Source organism: Manduca sexta, chromosome 12 (assembly GCF_014839805.1).
Source record: "Manduca sexta isolate Smith_Timp_Sample1 chromosome 12, JHU_Msex_v1.0, whole genome shotgun sequence".
Taxonomy (NCBI): Eukaryota; Metazoa; Arthropoda; class Insecta; order Lepidoptera; family Sphingidae; genus Manduca; species Manduca sexta.
The window spans coordinates 9425881-9442987 of record NC_051126.1 but is presented as its reverse complement, the minus strand read 5'-3'; the positions used below and the strand labels follow the sequence as shown (position 1 = coordinate 9442987).

The 17107-nt window shown below is 38.6% G+C and overlaps 3 protein-coding genes across 4 annotated transcripts in view; 1 reads left to right on the top strand and 2 right to left on the bottom strand.

Annotated features, from left to right (window-relative positions):
• LOC115443655 (thrombospondin type-1 domain-containing protein 7A) overlaps positions 1 to 10347 on the top strand; it is a 79676-nt gene extending 69329 nt beyond the window's left edge. For both annotated transcript variants that reach the window (XM_030169139.2, XM_030169137.2), the window contains exons 10-29: positions 41 to 236; positions 396 to 550; positions 634 to 746; positions 954 to 1063; positions 1412 to 1597; positions 1957 to 2101; positions 2388 to 2486; positions 2563 to 2663; positions 3088 to 3268; positions 3671 to 3832; positions 4072 to 4222; positions 4610 to 4763; positions 4845 to 4933; positions 5146 to 5288; positions 5671 to 5794; positions 5875 to 6048; positions 6330 to 6484; positions 6721 to 6854; positions 7247 to 7337; positions 7515 to 10347. In XM_030169139.2, the coding sequence (XP_030024999.1) occupies positions 41 to 236; positions 396 to 550; positions 634 to 746; positions 954 to 1063; positions 1412 to 1597; positions 1957 to 2101; positions 2388 to 2486; positions 2563 to 2663; positions 3088 to 3268; positions 3671 to 3832; positions 4072 to 4222; positions 4610 to 4763; positions 4845 to 4933; positions 5146 to 5288; positions 5671 to 5794; positions 5875 to 6048; positions 6330 to 6484; positions 6721 to 6854; positions 7247 to 7337; positions 7515 to 7557 (2706 nt within the window). In that variant the 3' untranslated portion in view covers positions 7558 to 10347. The remainder of the gene's footprint in view (positions 1 to 40; positions 237 to 395; positions 551 to 633; positions 747 to 953; positions 1064 to 1411; positions 1598 to 1956; positions 2102 to 2387; positions 2487 to 2562; positions 2664 to 3087; positions 3269 to 3670; positions 3833 to 4071; positions 4223 to 4609; positions 4764 to 4844; positions 4934 to 5145; positions 5289 to 5670; positions 5795 to 5874; positions 6049 to 6329; positions 6485 to 6720; positions 6855 to 7246; positions 7338 to 7514) is intronic.
• On the bottom strand, positions 9463 to 16977 carry LOC115443657. Its single transcript, XM_030169142.2, has 9 exons — positions 16687 to 16977; positions 16355 to 16501; positions 15933 to 16001; positions 15761 to 15841; positions 15526 to 15652; positions 15051 to 15237; positions 14221 to 14394; positions 13822 to 13894; positions 9463 to 9645 (listed from the first exon to the last, which is right to left on the bottom strand). The coding sequence occupies exons 1-9, from the start codon at positions 16735 to 16737 to the stop codon at positions 9472 to 9474; spliced, it is 1083 nt and encodes a 360-aa protein (XP_030025002.1). The 5' UTR covers positions 16738 to 16977; the 3' UTR covers positions 9463 to 9471.
• On the bottom strand, positions 10293 to 12631 carry LOC115443656 (NADH-ubiquinone oxidoreductase 75 kDa subunit, mitochondrial-like). Its single transcript, XM_030169141.2, has one exon. It carries the CDS (start codon positions 12499 to 12501, stop codon positions 10363 to 10365), a length of 2139 nt encoding a protein of 712 aa, XP_030025001.1. The 5' UTR covers positions 12502 to 12631; the 3' UTR covers positions 10293 to 10362.
• Positions 16978 to 17107: the final 130 nt, after the last annotated feature.

The following is a 17107-nucleotide window of genomic DNA, read 5'->3' as shown; positions in this document are numbered from 1 at the left end:
AAATTATAGGTTGGTAACATACTACATTTATATGAAACAGAAGGAAGCCCAGCGTGCATGGTGCAGCGGCTCTGCTGCGCCGGCTCGTAGCGAGCGTTGCCGCATCGCGTGCGCGGCAGACTGTGTGGTATCGTCGTGGGGCCCTTGGTCTCCATGCTCAGCGTCCTGCGCTTCGTCTGCTCATCCACGACCTACTAGAACTCGACGCCGACATATCTTAGCGCATGCTTCTCCCAGTGAGTTGTAAAACTAGACAATAATCACCGGCGATTATTGAAATTTAAGTGCATTATAGTATAATATATATCTTCAACTTTTTAGCATAAATCGATTCTAAAATTTCATTTTTGTACGAACATTATTGACACCTATTAAAATTACACACTACATTTCAGATGGTTTTCCCTGTCCCACCGAAGATCAGTTAGTCCAAAACGAGACATGCAACAACCACGCATGCGCGACGTACTCGTGGCTGGCGACCCCGTGGGGCCCGTGCCACCGGCGGCAGCAGGATTACATTCCTGTAACCAACTACACTGAATTGGCGGTGCTTACCAATTTCATTAGAAATTTTTATTTTTTTAATTACTCTTTTCATACTTCTATTTATTACTATCTATAACATTCTAGGACGGAGAAGCTATCAACGGAAGTGATGAAGACGAGCCTTGTATTGAGGAGGGCGAAATGGTTAGAGATGTTATGTGCGTGCAAAACAACGCCGATGTTGTACGAGAAGCATTGTAAGCAAATAAACATCATAATATTATACAATGATAAGCGCGACGTACACAGTCGCGTACGCATTTGTAGAATTTTATGTGCCTTTTAAAAATACGTTTTTTTATTCTCACGCACTCGATGATACTTCCCCAAATTATACCTAATGTTCCAAGTCTAGCAAATATACTTCTAGTATAAACAATAATAATATTATTATTATTCTCCAGGTGTGCTCCTCTTCGCCGGCCGGCTTCCCGCCGCGGATGTACAATTAGATGTCGGAAAGGATGCAAGGTAGAAGCCTGGATGCCTTGGTCGCCTTGTCCTAATACATGTGGTAAGGGATAACTTTTATAATAACTCAATTTTACTTGACCCCTGCCAGGTTAATAGTATTCAGTTCTTAACTTAAACCACATGTTAGTAAAGTACATAATAATTTGTACATTATAGTAAAATATGCTGATGAATAGGCGAGTGAGTGATATAACAATATGAATATCCAAAGTACAAGTACTTTTTGAAATGGTTGTGTTGTTTGTCTTATCAGGATAGGGTTTTGGATTTAGTTCAAATTACTTTTACAATTTGTTAAGAAAAAACAACTTGACAAAAATACTACATATAGCAATTGAGAGTGAAAAAGGTGAAAATATGAAAAAAAAAACATGGGTTGTTTGTTTAGATCCCGGCAAACAAATTCGTTTGCGGGTTGTAACTGGTGGTCCCAGCTGCGGACCGAAGCAGGAGACGCGCGAGTGCCCTGTGCCGCGGTCGTGCCGCTCCCGTGACGTCACGTGGGTCGCTGGGGAGTGGAGCACCTGTCGTATGCCGCCGGGAGATAGATGCGGCGTGGGGTACAGGGCGCGCAGTAAGTATCATATAGTGTACACAACACTTTGAACGACCCACGTTAAACCTACGAACTGCTCGCGATCCGGATATGTTAAAAAGAAGATTATTTTCAATATCTAATTATTATACCTCCAAACAATTATATATGCCAATTGGTTGGGTTTAGTAATTTCACCGTAGTAATTAATAAGATGTATTATGAATCTACTGACACTGATAAATAATTCATGACTTTACAATCCCCCTTCCACAACTAAACTTATAACGAGAATGCCAGTTCCCCTTCTAGAATCGAGAGATTTCAGTCTGACGTGCAACTGCAAGGGTAGATATACCAATACATACTACGTAAATCTCGAACCAAATAAATTGCAGGCATCTGGTGCGGTTCAGACTCACATCGTGTAGAAGCTGGCGCATGTGCAGGCCAGCTGGTACCGCAGAGCGTGGCGTCGTGCCAGGTCTCCTGTGACCACATGGAGCAATTGACTTGCAACATTATCTGCGCTGATCCACTGAGGTAAAGCTTTAATGAGTAGTAAGTAACACAGTGAGTTTCTGATTGTACGTGACCACGAAGTATGAGATACGTAAATAAAATACGCACGAAATATAAGTATATTTGCTATTTATCGGTAGACTAGGAGATAGTAGCCGTACCGCCACAGTTGAGCTAGCTTATATTAATGTGATTAAACTGTCTACAGCAGCTGTGTTTTATGCGATTCATTTCTCACACACTACAGACTAACAGACGGTTTTTCAGATTACTATCAAGTTGTTTTACAATAATTGATATTTTCCAGATACTTGGATGCCTCAGAACCTGATGTTCCGAACTGTGTTTGCAAAAATGTCACATTGGAGCTGCTACCGACGGATTCAGATTGCATTCTACCTCAGGGGTATGTCAATATTTTATTTACATTTTTTTGTTTTATTAAATAAGTAAACGTTTTATTGAGTTTGTTTTTACTGCAGCCTTGAGTGTGGAGAAGGCAGATCTTTGATAGCCGCGCGCTGCATGGTGGGTGGCCGTGATGTGCCAATGGATCTTTGCAAGAAATATCACCCGCTGACTGGTACGTAATATTAACTTTTGATTACTTCTAAATCTTAATCGTAGCTTAATATGAACACAAGTCATAAATTTAGATACAAGTGAGCGATGCAAACATAATACTATCCGGTTGATTTTATTAAACCTCTACAAACTAAAATAAATCGTTGTGTTTAATTTTCCAAGTTGTTGCCAAGCAAAGAGTTAGATAAGATTATATTGCCAAGAGTCTTTAGCTTCTTAAACCGACCTTTTAAGATTTACTTATGAAGACAAGTAGGTAAAGTCAATAGCAGCCTTAGGGCGTCGCAAATTGGGTAAGTGCACGGAGCCTTGCGCTTGAAGAGAACTCGCGAGGTGCCTTGGGAAACCTTTTTTAGCATATTACCTACGAAACTGTTCAAGTATTTCACTAATTACGATAAGTTAAATTTCTCTTTCACTAGGTCCGAATCGAGTCCGCGAGGCGTCTACGGACGGGTACACGTACGACGCGGAATTCCCGTCACTGCTGCGCGGCGCGTGCACGGTGCGATGCGCGCGCGACTGCAGCGCGGGCGCGTGGGGCGAGTGGGGACCATGCGCCTCCGAGCCGGGCTCAAAGGCCGCCTTTCGATTCCGGACCAGGTATCATATTACTCTTCATTCAGTTAGGTATTTGTTTTTGTTGATCAATAAAAAAATTTTTTGGGAAAAAATATTGGTTAACAGCTTTAAATGTTAGGTGAACTGATTTTAGTACCTAAATAAAACTTTAAAACGACTTTTATCATCAGCCACATGCAGTAAACACAGGCCTTCCCTAAAGATTTCCAGAGAGACCTGTCAAAAGCGGCCTGCGCTTAAAATACTTTTTAACTTCATACTTATTACGGAATGCATGCTTTTAATTTTGTAGTTCAAAGGTAAGTATTTATATACAAGGCCGCGCAGCATATCTGAAAGAATATTCGAAAGCAAAAAAATATTTAAAATGTCATATTCACATGTGCAAATAAACTCCATTATAAACTGAAATAAATCATGTAGGGAGGTAATAGAAGAGGGTTCAGCGGGCGGCCGAGAATGCGGCGCGACTCTACAGCGTGCCACTTGCGCCGTGTCCGAGCCGCGCTGGGCAATCAGCGAGTGGTCCGTATGCTCTCCGCCCAGGTCCCTATGCGGACGGGCCATCATCAACCGAACTGTTACGTAAGTAACAATATTATTGCTTGGTTACGTGTTATACTTTTCATCTTTAAACATGTCTTATGCTCCAAAAATCTTTCTAGTTAGTTATTATACTTTTGTACAAAACTTTACAAACAAAAATCTTTGTATTTTTGGCTTTAAAGTTAAATAATGTCTGTCAATAAACATTAATTAACTTGGTTCAAATGGAGAATGTTACTCAGTTTGTGGTAAGTTTTAATATAAATATGTTGTAATAGTTGCGTAGACGCGGAGGGCAACGCGCTGGATGACGCAACATGCGAGGCGGCGGGCGCGGGACAGACGCCGTCGCGCGAGGCGACGTGCCGCGCGCCCTGCCCCGCCGACTGTGTCGTCAGCTCGTGGTCCGAGTGGAGCCCTTGCGAACAGGTCATACTAATGCTTACCTTATTCAATCATCCAATCAGCCTATCACCGTTCACAGCTAAACGCAGGCTCTCCAAGTGAACGCCAAACGGCTAGTTGACATTCTTAAACAATACAATTCAAATCTTGAGTCGGTATCAAGGTACTTCAGTCACCAACAATATCAATAACAAATTGAGCACCAACATAAAATTACCCACCTGAATTCTTTATATTATGCACTCTATTTATATCTGGTCTTCTGCCTGGTCCTCAGAGTCTTTTTTTCATAGTTGATTATTATAATGTTCGAGTACAGTTTTAACAATATAGTCATTACATACCATATACCAGGCATACTTAATACATAATATATAAGCTCAGTTCATAGTGTTGACTTTTCATCTACAGACAAAGTGGGGTGGTCGCCGCGATCGGACGCGTGTTGTTCTCCGACGCGCTATGGAAGGTGGTACCGAATGCCCGCATCTGGTGGCCGCAGAACCTTGCTCTCCACATGGATACTCCTGGCACGTTGCTCCCTGGGACGATTGTCAGCCCCTAGGTATTTTTTATTGTCGTCATTCTAAAATAAAATTTTCATTTTTAAAGCTACCATGATTTATGACTATTTTTTTTCCTACAGGCGGATCACCATGTGGTGAAGGCACCAAGAAGAGAGCAGTGCGATGTTTACGTAGCGATGGAGTTTTTGTCAATGATTCTTTCTGTCCTGTAAGTAATGAATCAAAGTTACATCAAACTTTACGAAGACTCGCAAATTCAACATGTCTCTATTTGCAACATAAGCCGGGCATACATCTACTTTTCTTTTTAAATCTCATTAATTCATTATGTAACAGCTTACGGGAACCTACCACGAACTCTATCATAATTTAAGTTTATATCTGAATAAAGTAGACAAGTCATGAATCTTTTCGCGGCAGAACACGACGTCGACGGAAGCAAAGGAGTCGTGGTGCTACGTGCCATGCGGCGTTGACTGCGAACTGGGCGAGTGGGGCGCGTGGGACGCGTCCGCGTGCTCCTGCGGCGACACATCCGCCGCCCGGCACATGCGCCGTACCAGGTCACTCATATAATATGACTATAAGTTGGTAAAGGATAGTGGTCGACGTCGCTATCAAACTCGTGTAAACATAAATTGAATGATTTTTTTCGATACCGTCTCTCTGGTACTTTATTGCACTTATGCTTTTGTTTGTAGAGTGCTTATTAGTTCAAGAACTCTTTTTTATATATTTAGCATACTCGCCGCCGACTGTCCACACCTAGGTGTATACCAACGTAAGGTTTTTCAGGGTAGCGGTTAATTAGAAAAAAATCATACTTCATAATATTTTAATTCTGTGCACTCCATAAATAATTCGTTTACAAAAAATTCAAGTTTTAAATTTGAACTCTGCATTTTATTTATATTTACTTATTACTATTTTATTGTAACTGTTCAGACAACACCTGACGGCGGCGGTGTGGCCGGGCCGCGCGTGTCCGCCCACGGAGCAGCGCGCGCCGTGCCCTCGTGAGCCTTGTCTCAGACTCGTCGCCAGACCCTCGCTCGGTTGCCATCTTCAGGTCCATGTTATTAAGGTTCTAATATTTTAAAATTATGATGTCTGTATACAACTATAAATCTCGCTACATTATTCTCACAGACGTCATCAGGGGATGAAGCGGACGGCGTATGCGGTTGGGGAGTAAAGGTGTCCCATGCCAGATGTGAACTGACCAGCGTGGGAGACGAACCCCCAACTGACGCGTATCTGGAGCCGTGGCGCTGCGCCACGGTGTTGCCCGGGCGAATTATAGCACCGCCCATGTACTATCAGGTATAAATATAACTGCTTAACCATTCGTTTCCTTAGATACATATAATTTTCTTAGTATGCAAAAACTAAAACAAAGTGAGCAGCTCTTCGGAATTAGAAAGCAGTCACGATATTTAATAATATAAATGAAGGAATAGTTATAATTTACTTTGTAGAATGAAGTAATATTAGAATGAAGTTATATTATCACTATCCAACATGGGCAATGCCCCAAGAGAAAGCGAGAAATATTTTCAAATACTTAATGCAATCAGCACTTGAGGATGGCATATTGTTATTAGGAGGAAGAGGCATGTGAAGTGGAATGTGGTTGCAAAGAGTCGGAACAAGGCCAGCCGGGTCCGTGGGGGTCGTGGGGCCCGTGCCGCGGCGGCGCCCGCTCCCGCACCCGGCAGATGTTGGTTCCAGCGCGCAGAGCTTGCAGGACTCCTTCTAGGTAAAGAGACCTCTGCTTACTATGTCTTTAGTCCTTATTGTACTAGTCTAAAACTAGGCCTGTATAGACCTTCGTCAGTATTACACCATCAGACGTGTTTAGGAGGGGTTTGTGTTATAAGTTTCAAATAATATCAAATTCAAATAATAATATCAATTCAAATAATATTATTAAATTAGCATTTTTATGGACCCTTTAACAGTTGCAATATATTTTTTTTTATAATACTCAATTAGATACGTGACTATTGAATGGGCAAACTGCACGAACGACTCAGACGAGATCCCGGACCTGCTGGCGGTAGAAACCCGTGAAGACAAACCGCGACGCGCCTGGGTTGACAACGATGTTTACCACGATGGATACATAGGTGAGGCAATCATTAAATAATCCTTACATATTATAAAATAATGTTACCCCGTCACCCCCGCCATCCCGCGACTATCAAAAAGCAATAAACTCAAAAACTACTGAACGGATTTCGATGAAATTTGATGTGGATATAGCTTGGGACCTTGAGAATAATATAGGATACTTTTCATCTTAGGAAAGTATATAACAGGATTTTTATCCCTAAAATATCTTGCACACAGGCGAAGCTGTGAACAAAAGCTAGTGTATTAAGCAAAATTGATCAATAACGAATTCCTTAAAATAAATATTATCTATTTGGTACCATAAAGCATTCATAATATAAAACATTTGCAATTTTATTTTTTTAGTTAACAATTTTCATATAGGTATTATTTTTTTTGTTTTCAGAGGGCAGCAGCTCGGTACTAGCAGTGGTGTGGACCGCTACAATTGTTCTCAGCCTGTATGGAGCATTTATGTTGTATCGAGGATTCCTCAGGTAGCCCATGTTGATTTTATTGTCTTTGTATTGACTTATTCTTTATCATAAAACTCAGTCATAATCAGCTTTTTGTCCGCAAAAAAAGAGGTGTTAAAAAATATTTCGGTATAAAAACATTCAAATATATTTTTATTTTTTTTACATTACATTAATAACATATTTTGTTGATTTTAGATGCCTGAGAAGTAGGAAACTGAAGACCGTCACCAAAGTTTAAGCACGATTCACCGAAATCTACGACATACCCATTGATTCCGCGGTAACGGTAACCACAGGCTCTGTCTCTCATCATTGTGTATCTTCTAGTTTTGTTATAATCTCATGTTACATTTGTTGATTTCTTTGTTTAAATTTAAGATATCTTTAACGTTATGTTTATATCCATATAATGTACCAAAGAGCTAAGTTGATGTGTAACATCTATCGTTTAAGTAATGTTTGAATCGTTTATTCAATAAGTTACAAAGTGCATTTAATTTGCATTTTATGTCTGAATATTGAATGGCGTTTAAAATTCCTAACATGCTACTGTATCAGCGCAACTGTTGCCGGTTACAAAGATATTAGAATAAATTGAATGAAATTTATAGTCAGCAAAGAGTCTGTCCGCAGGAGTGCTTCCATGTTTTTACTACGTATATAAAATTACGCTTTTAGAAGGTTTTTATAACTTTTCCACGCTGAACAACAAGCCGCAGTTGTGGTTGGGCTTTCGATTGACAATATTCGATTAAGCAACAATACTAGTGTCGGCTACTTACGTAGCTTTCTAGTCAAGTAATGGATGGATTGATGTAATTTAGAGAATAGCTGTGGTGTAGAGTTTCGAACGGAGAAACAATAGGTAGCGGCGGTGTGAAAACATAAACCCATCCCATTTGATATGCTGCTTGCATGTTAACTCCCAGTTAACAAAACAGATCCAATTGGTGTTAGAAATGTAACCACAAATAAATTTGGTACATATATGTTATGTGTATTGTATGCTTTAAACGATTAATTTATACGGTTTAGATTACGTTCCAAAGACTAAAATAATAAGTTCTTGCACAATTTATATTAAGTCGGTTTGAGTATTATCAAATATTTATTTTTACTGACAAATTTTAGCTAAGTCGATGGTATGAGAACGACTGAGAACTGCCGTATGTAGATTCGGAGCTCGGCGCTCTAGTGACCAAATAAGACGTGACACATCATGCCACATATCAGTGTTTATAATGAAGCGTAAATGATCCACATCCTATCATAACTCGGACGGAGTCATTTGCGGAAATGTGACAGCGCTTGAAACATCTACAAGTAGAGCTTTGGCGCACAAAAACCTACCTATTATGAATAGCTTATAAGATCTATTATTAACTGATCATACCGTTTTGAGATAATAATCGTATATAACATTTTTTGTAGATTTTGCATTTAAGCCCATGTATTGTGAAGTATCTAAGTATTTATAATGTGAGTGTGTTCTACGTCTCATCGACTTCTTTCCCGTGCGCTTCCTTTTTCCTTTCCCTGTTCTGTCTCTGCGCTTATCTCTATGATATTATAAATCGATGTCATCTGCTACATTTGTTTATAGTTTATTTGTTTTGTTGTATCTTTCTCGTGCACTTCCTACATTTGTGTTCGTAAATATGTATCATCCTTGGCTACTTCTTGTTCCTTCATGACAATATTGACGTTACTAACATAAGTTACTACGTATTATGTAAACTATCAAAACAATATGTTATCCGATTATAATATAGTTTCTTCAGTATTAACTAAATCTATACTTTACTAACGACACTTTAATCTTTGATCTGTCTGTATTTTCTTGGCCCAAAGTATTTGTAATCTTACCATTATACCATTAAGATTCTATATTGGTGTGAAACATTATAGTTAAGGGATCGTGTTAGACAATACAATATTTGATATATAATAAAATTTGATTGTGTTTTTATATACATGATTTTTATTTAACAACATAATTTATTCAATTTTCCTCTGTAATGTGCTTATACTACACAAGAAACATCTATACCATGTATTTTTAAATTGGCATTACAAAAATTCAATCTATAAAATGTTTGTTAAAATTTTATAGGTCTAACGTGGTATAGTTGTTCGAAGTTTGAAACTGATACTATTGGACAATGTTTACATTCATTTGTAAACTGGTCAAAGCTTTGGCTTCATATCGTAACTCCGCCAGGCCTTTCTGTACGATAGCATTCACTCGAGCAGCCTGCAGGTCCCGCTTCCATTTAGCAACATCTTTCTCTGCCACAGCTAGGTTCTCTATATTGTTTAATAAAACCTAAAGGAATGGAAAACAGTTTATATGTTACATAAAAACATTACTCTGATGATAATATTGTAAGACATACACTTGTCTGTCTATGAAAAGCATTACTATTTAACCGAAAGAAAAAGCATGAGGCTAATCGCCGTTTCCAATCGTAAACAATCGCAATCCTGTTTTTATCGCAAAAATGAACGAAACAACAAAGTTTTTTTACAAACATATTTCGGTTAGTTCATTCAAAGAACGGATCGAAGACTAGATTGGTATCATTTATTAAAAACGGCCGCTACATATTAGATTGAACGCCCAGTTTTTACACACTTATAACTGTTAATTCCCAGAAACAATTCTATAAGTGGTACGTAATGTACTGTACAATGATGTGTGCAGTGACAATGTTCTTGTAGGCTTGTTCTTTAGGAACATTCTGCAATCTAATCATTCTCAAAGAAAGCGAAGGTGTCGATTGATCGTTTTATAAGTAAATGAAATAAATTTTATTCGCTTCGTAATTCAATTTAGGAAATACTTTCTTAAAATACCTAAATCGAGAAAAGCAACTAAAACTGATTATTTGTAATAAATAATTATATTAAATTCATCGTCATCATAAAACCTGTAAATGCTTATGTCTGGACTCAAAGAGAAAGTTTATTTAGAATAAAGACTAATTAAAATGGCGGTTAAATAATATGGCTACAAAATAATAAACAACACTAAATAATGTAACTAAATAATGCCGTAGTCCGACGACAAGAGTTCTCCAGCAGCCTTTTGCGCTTTAATCATAGTTTTAGAATTATAGGTAAAAACATCAGAGCAGTAATACTCGCACAGTCTCTTCATATCCACGTCCATGGATCCTCCAGGGCAACATCCAGGATGTAGCAAGTCAACAATTAATTCGGCAAACAGTTTTGGTTGATAATTCCCCAGGCAGATAAAATTAGGACTAATCTGCCCAAGTCTTGAATTCAAGGATTCTTGGTCATTATACAGAAGTTTAATTCCAGCATACTCAGCGAGTACTCGAACTATTTTCCAGTCGCGGCGCGCATCTCCTGGTGGAGTAACGGCTGGCATGGCATATTGAGATCGGCACTCCATGTTCAAATATATACCACCAGCTTCGGTGTAAGCACTTCCTGGCAATATAACAGTCGCATATTCAGCACCACGGTCTCCTTGAAACCCTATGTATATGAGATTACATGTTGGAGGCGGACACCAATCATAAAATATTTCATCCGCGCCTAGTGATATCAATACAGCTGGATTACATTGTTGTAAGGCCGCTAATGCTCCTGGTTTCCATCCTGCTTCCAAGGCTCCCGCGAAACTAGCCTCTCGCGTTAACACATGTAAAACTGCCCAATCACTACAACTAAGAGATGATGCCACTCTTGATAAGATTGACATAATTTGCCCACCTAGTGAAGTCTCCAATTGAGAAACACCAACAAAAATAAGGGGTCTTTTAGCACCACATAGAACATCATGAACCATTGCTAAAGCCTGTATATCATTGCCTAAATAGTTAACATAGTAATTAAATTCACATTTAGGTCCAATCACGTAAATATCGCAATCGTTGCCTAAATAGGCTTGACGTATCCAAGCGTTCAATACTGGTGCTTCAAATCGAGGGTTTGTACCAACTAGCAAAATTTTATCTGCCTTGGATATATCTTTCATATTTATATTCAATGAATAACCTGCTCTAATATCAACCCCCGATGCCGTATAGTACAGACCCCGCTCCACATAAGTATGTTCTGATCCGAGCATATTTAAAAAATCTTTAGCGGTTACCAAAGTTTCAACATTACAGTGTGGCCCCGCTATAGCCATTATATTAGACGGACAAGGAGATTTAATTAAATCTACAGCAATTTTAAGTGCAGTGTCCCAATCTAAAGGACAAAGATTAGCCCCAACTCTTTGCATAGGCGTTACAAGTCTCTGCATTTCAAGAGAGTCTATTGCCCACCGCCCTTTATCTGACACCCATTCTTGGTTAATTTCATCATGTTCACGAGGTAGCACCCGTAAAACTCTATCAAACCTATGATTCACTTCTATATTCGTGCCAGTTGCATCAGTAACATCAATAGAATTAGTTCTCTTCACCTCCCAAGGTCTGGCTTTAAACATATACGGTATAGCAGTTAGAGCACCTACTGGGCATAAATCTATAATATTCCCGGACAATTCGGAAAGAAACATTTTGTCAACGTATGTCCCTACAAGCATATCATTACCACGTCCTGTAGTCCCCAGTACATCCATTCCACAGACTTGCGAAGCGAATCTAATACATCTAGTGCAATGAATGCAACGAGTCATTTCGGTACGGATAAGAGGTCCCAAATCTTTATTTTCGGAGGCCCTCTTCCCTTGGAAATGTAAGTCCGTGAACCTGGAGCGGTCGTTACCAAACCTCATTGACAAATCTTGAAGGTCACATTCGCCCCCTTGATCACAAATTGGACAGTCGAGGGGATGATTGATGAGCAGAAATTCTAAAACTCCTTCCTGAGCTTTTAGTGTCATTTGGGAATTTGTGCGTATCTTCATGTTCTTCGATACCGGCATGGCACATGCAATTTGAGGTTTCGGCATGCCTTCCAGTTCGATTAAACACATACGACAGTTACCCGCGATGGACAACCTTTCATGGTAACAAAATGATGGTACGGTCACTTTCTCTCGGCGTAAAGCTTGTAGTGCAGTAAAGTAACTCGGTACTTTAACTGGTTTACCGTTGATAAATATGTCCACCTCTTGAGTAGCTTGTCCTCGTACTAATATACTATCGTGTTTAAATATTTTATAACCCCGCAATATTTTCGAAAATAACTTCATCATTTTCTTTTGGTATTACATATATTTTGCGTAGTGTTGTAATAGCTCTTTGTTTCGCGTATTTAAGTATTTGAATCAAATTTGAATGCTTTTTGATTAGAATTTCTGACTTTTGTCAGATTTACTTGACATCCATAATGCGTCATTCATATTATCAAAAAGTATACTTACTTATCAATAGTACCAATGTCGATATTCATCTTATATGACTTTTATTATAAACTAGCTTTTGCCCGCGGCTCCGCCCGCGTTATAAAGTTTTTCGGGTTTTCCGTTATAAAAGTCACGCTATATATTTTCCCGGGAGCCTATGTTCTTCCCAGGGTCTTAAACTGTCTCCATACCAAATTTTATCCTAATACGTTGGGTAGTTTTTGAGTTTAACACGTTCGGGCAGACCGATGCAGCGGGGGACTTTGTTTTATAATATATTTTTGTAGAACTTTTTAAGAGGAACAATCCCGTCATACATTATTGTTGCATAACTTTAACCGTTTACGCAGCGCACGCAACAGAAGCTCTCAAAACTAATAAATTGTCCCCGTTTTTGCGTCATGTTTCATTACTGCTCCGCTCCTATTGGTCATAGCATGACGATATATAACCTATAGCACTCCAGGAACAAAGGGCTATCCAACACAAAAATATTTCTTCAGTTCGAACCGGTAGTTCCTGAGATTAGCGATTACTGTTCCGCTCCTATTGGGCATAGCGTGTTGATATATATAGCCTATAGCATTCCAGGAACAAAGGGGGTATCCAACACAAAAAGAATTATTCAGTTCAAACTCCTAGTTTCTGAGATTAGCCGTTACTGCTCTGCTCCTATTGGGTATAGCGTGATGATAAATAGCCTATAGCACTCCACAAACAAAGGGCTATCCAACGCAAAAAGAATTTTTCAGTTCAGACCGATAGTTCCTGAGATTAGGCATTACTGCTCCGCTCCTATTGGGTAAAGCGTGATGATATATAGCCTATAGCACTCCACGAACATAGGGCTATCCAACGCAAAAAGAATTTTTCAGTTTGGACCAGTAGTTCCTGAGATTAGCGCGTTCAAACAAACAAACAAACAAACAAACAAACTCTTCAGCTTTATATAATAGTATAGATAGATGCGAATATTTATGAACATGTTTGTATGATTGATTAGAAAGAGACTCCAAAACAACTAAACGGATATAGATAAAATTTGGCACTTAGGTAGACCATGTCTTGGACTAAGATATAAGCTACTTTAATAATGGAAACATCTAATAATGGTATTTTTCAGACTCTTTTTTTTTAATAAGTTGCGTTAATTTGAATATAAGTACTAACTTGGTGGACTGCTTCGATGAGCTCAGCCAAAGCAGACTTAAATTGCTGAAATATTTCCGTTGCTCTTTGATACCTAAAAACGATTTGTGTTTAATGAACTGATATTTCTAAAATTAAATTCAAGATAAAAGATGTGCCAGATAAAGCAAGAAAAAGCTGAAAGGTCGCGTGCTTGATTTCCAATTCAAATAACGCTGTAGGTATTTATGATCATCATTTGGGAACCGCGTCAGAATGGATTTCCCCACTAACATGTGGATCATTCTTGCGTAGGTTAACTGCATGGGACATGTTTGGAAATTGATAAATCATCTTCTATTAGCAGGAGATGGATTATCATCTATCGTCTGTTATCTGGAAAAGCGGTATATTCAGAGAACAATCATGAACATCACGTACTTATGATCATGCATGAGATCTGTGAAGGCGTAATCTAACGCAAGTCGCAGCGTGCGAGCGGCGCGTGGGGCGGCCGACGCGGACAGCACACGCCGAGCGCTGCGCTCCAAGCACCGCGCCTGCACCAGCAGCCGACATGCGTCTGCGCATGCCGACGTGCGCTCCCAACCACTCCTCAAAATTAAAGACGTTATTTTTTATATAATAAAAAAGGTGTAATCAAATCAATTCTACCTAACTTTTTTTAGGGATTTATTTTTTTCTAGATAGAAAAAAATAAATCCCTAAAAATGAATCCCTATTTCACTTGGTCACGCCATCACGCGTGAACGGCTGGACCGATATCACTTTTTTTTGTTATGTTTATTATTGTCAGGAGAAGGTTCTCATGAAAGAAAAAAAATCAAAAAATTGCGCGGAAAATTAGAAAATTTAAGAAAACTTAACGACAATATTAATTTTACATAACTATCAGTGGTTTGAAATAACTGTCAGCGATCGACAAAATGCGCGCGTGCATACATAGTTAAAACAGGACAACGTCTGTCAGGGCAGCTAATATAATAATAATGTCAGCTCTGTATAATATACTGTCCCACAGCTGGGCACGGGCCTCCTCTACTACTGAGAGGGATTAGGCCTTAGCTCACTACGATAGCCTAGAGTAGGTTGGCAAAATTCAGAATTTATATAGCTTCGAATTCTTAAGTACCTACGTAGGTTTCTAGTTTCTACACAAGGTTTTGTTTTACAGTTAAAGCTAGCGATAATTGACAAACTTAATCAAATAATCCTTAAAAATCCATAATAAACAACTATCAAATGCTTACTTGCCAATGGGTGTAAGTTTCCATGCGGGTATCGCATCGTCCAAAGCCTTGACAGCTGCATGGGCGTACTCTGCAGCTGCTCGTAATTTTGCACTTACTGAGGCCAAGGCATCACGTAGAGCTATAGCCTTCATCAACGAATTTTCTAAAGGTGTTCCAGGACGCTGGTTGTTTCCCCACAGGCTGTCTACAGACGGCATACATACAGGGCGATATAAATACGTGACATTATTAATAAATAGTGTTTTGTATTTTAGTAACAAAAACATATATATTTTTTAATTCAAATAATAATGTTATAAATGGCAATGTTTAAACGTTGCTGTGTGCTACTTTAGTACCTCATAATATTTTTCTTCATTATAGAAACGGCGCTTAAAAGAAACAACGTAAGTATTTTAAGCGATTTTCACTTCGTTACTTTGTTTATTTTTCGAAGATGATAATAAGTTTTCTATCAACATGAATTAATTACCAAGCAATTGATGCATTTGAGCGTACAAAGAACGTATTCCCAGTATCTGTGAGTGCAATGCTCGACGCTCACGCTGTAACTCCGCGAAGCGCGTGCGCAACCAACTAAGTTCTAAACGACGCATTTCCTAAAAATATCAGCAAATTAAGTATGCTTTTAACAAATCCAAAACTTCTATGAATTTATAGTCAACATGTATAGCATACATGCAAAATGTACAGTATATTTAACATACCTTTCGGTTAACGTTGGCAACAAAATCTTCATTTTCGGAAGCCAACATCGGTCTTCTGTACAAATCCAAAGCCACAAAGATCTAAACACGAAATACAAGAGTATAAGAATGCCATCAATCTTTGACCCAAATGACTGTTAATCAGTTTACATTTAATACTACAATATTATACCTGATGTAAAGTTTTTGCATAGCTATCTTTAATCACTGGGCTCGTAGTCTCCTCAAATGAGTTGATTTCCTTGAAAACAGATTATTTAATTAACTTTCGTCATTCAAATAAAATGATTATTATTGTACAACTTAAAAATTATAAGTACCGATTTTTTTATCCGGAGACCCACATAACTCATCTATTGATTGGATGATATTATTTATTAGATTCTAAAAGCTGCATTAACATCCGGAATCAGAATTAAATCCAACTCGAGAAAATTTCAGGTTCCAATTCTTATTGGGTTGGATATTGGATTCGTATATCGGTTACTTAGTTAACGAAACACTGGACCAAAAGTCCTTAAACCCACATCACACAAATTATTTTAATGTTAAAAACTTAGCAAGAATTATAGGATTATGTATATGATTAATAACCTGTTGAATGATCTCAAGCTCTGCAGTAACCACAGCCAATCTCGCCGCCGGGTAAGACTTCTCGCTAGCAGTGATCTCGCTATCAAGCCTGGCGAGTGCTGCCACCACCGTCTCACCCTTACCACTTGACATCTCCTGCCAAGGTGTCTGTTGAGAAGTAGATATTAAGCACTTGGGATTTGACAACAGTTCTGTAAGACGCCAGCCAATGATTTATTAAAACTCTAGCTATTTATCAATCAACGCGTCGACTGTATCAAAACCACCTTAAGAATTAAATCTGATATGTTCATAAGAATCTAAAAAGTTGGTTTAAAAACATAGTTACTCACAGTAGATGCCGTTGGCTCGTTGGTTCTTTGTGAACTCGCCATGCAGCCCATACCAGGAACATCACAAATACGTTCTGAACTACACCACCCCAATACTTAACTCGACCAGTTTAAATAATTATCGCGAAATGTGCCAAGGTTATAATTTGTAAGGTTTATTTGGAAAACGTTCATATTATTCATGGCAGCCGCGTGCAGACAATATGAGTAAAGCGCGAAACGGTACCATCGCGTTCGCATTTAAAAACAAGAAGTAAAAAGCGCTCTGTATTGGATGTGTAATAAATACGATATTATTTAGGTAAACACGTATTAGGTAATATTGATTTTTGTAGGATGTAGTGGCATGAGCGTTGCTAGAATTATTACCAGCGAGGACTTGTATCCGAAAAACTAAAAAACTATATTCATATTATCTTTA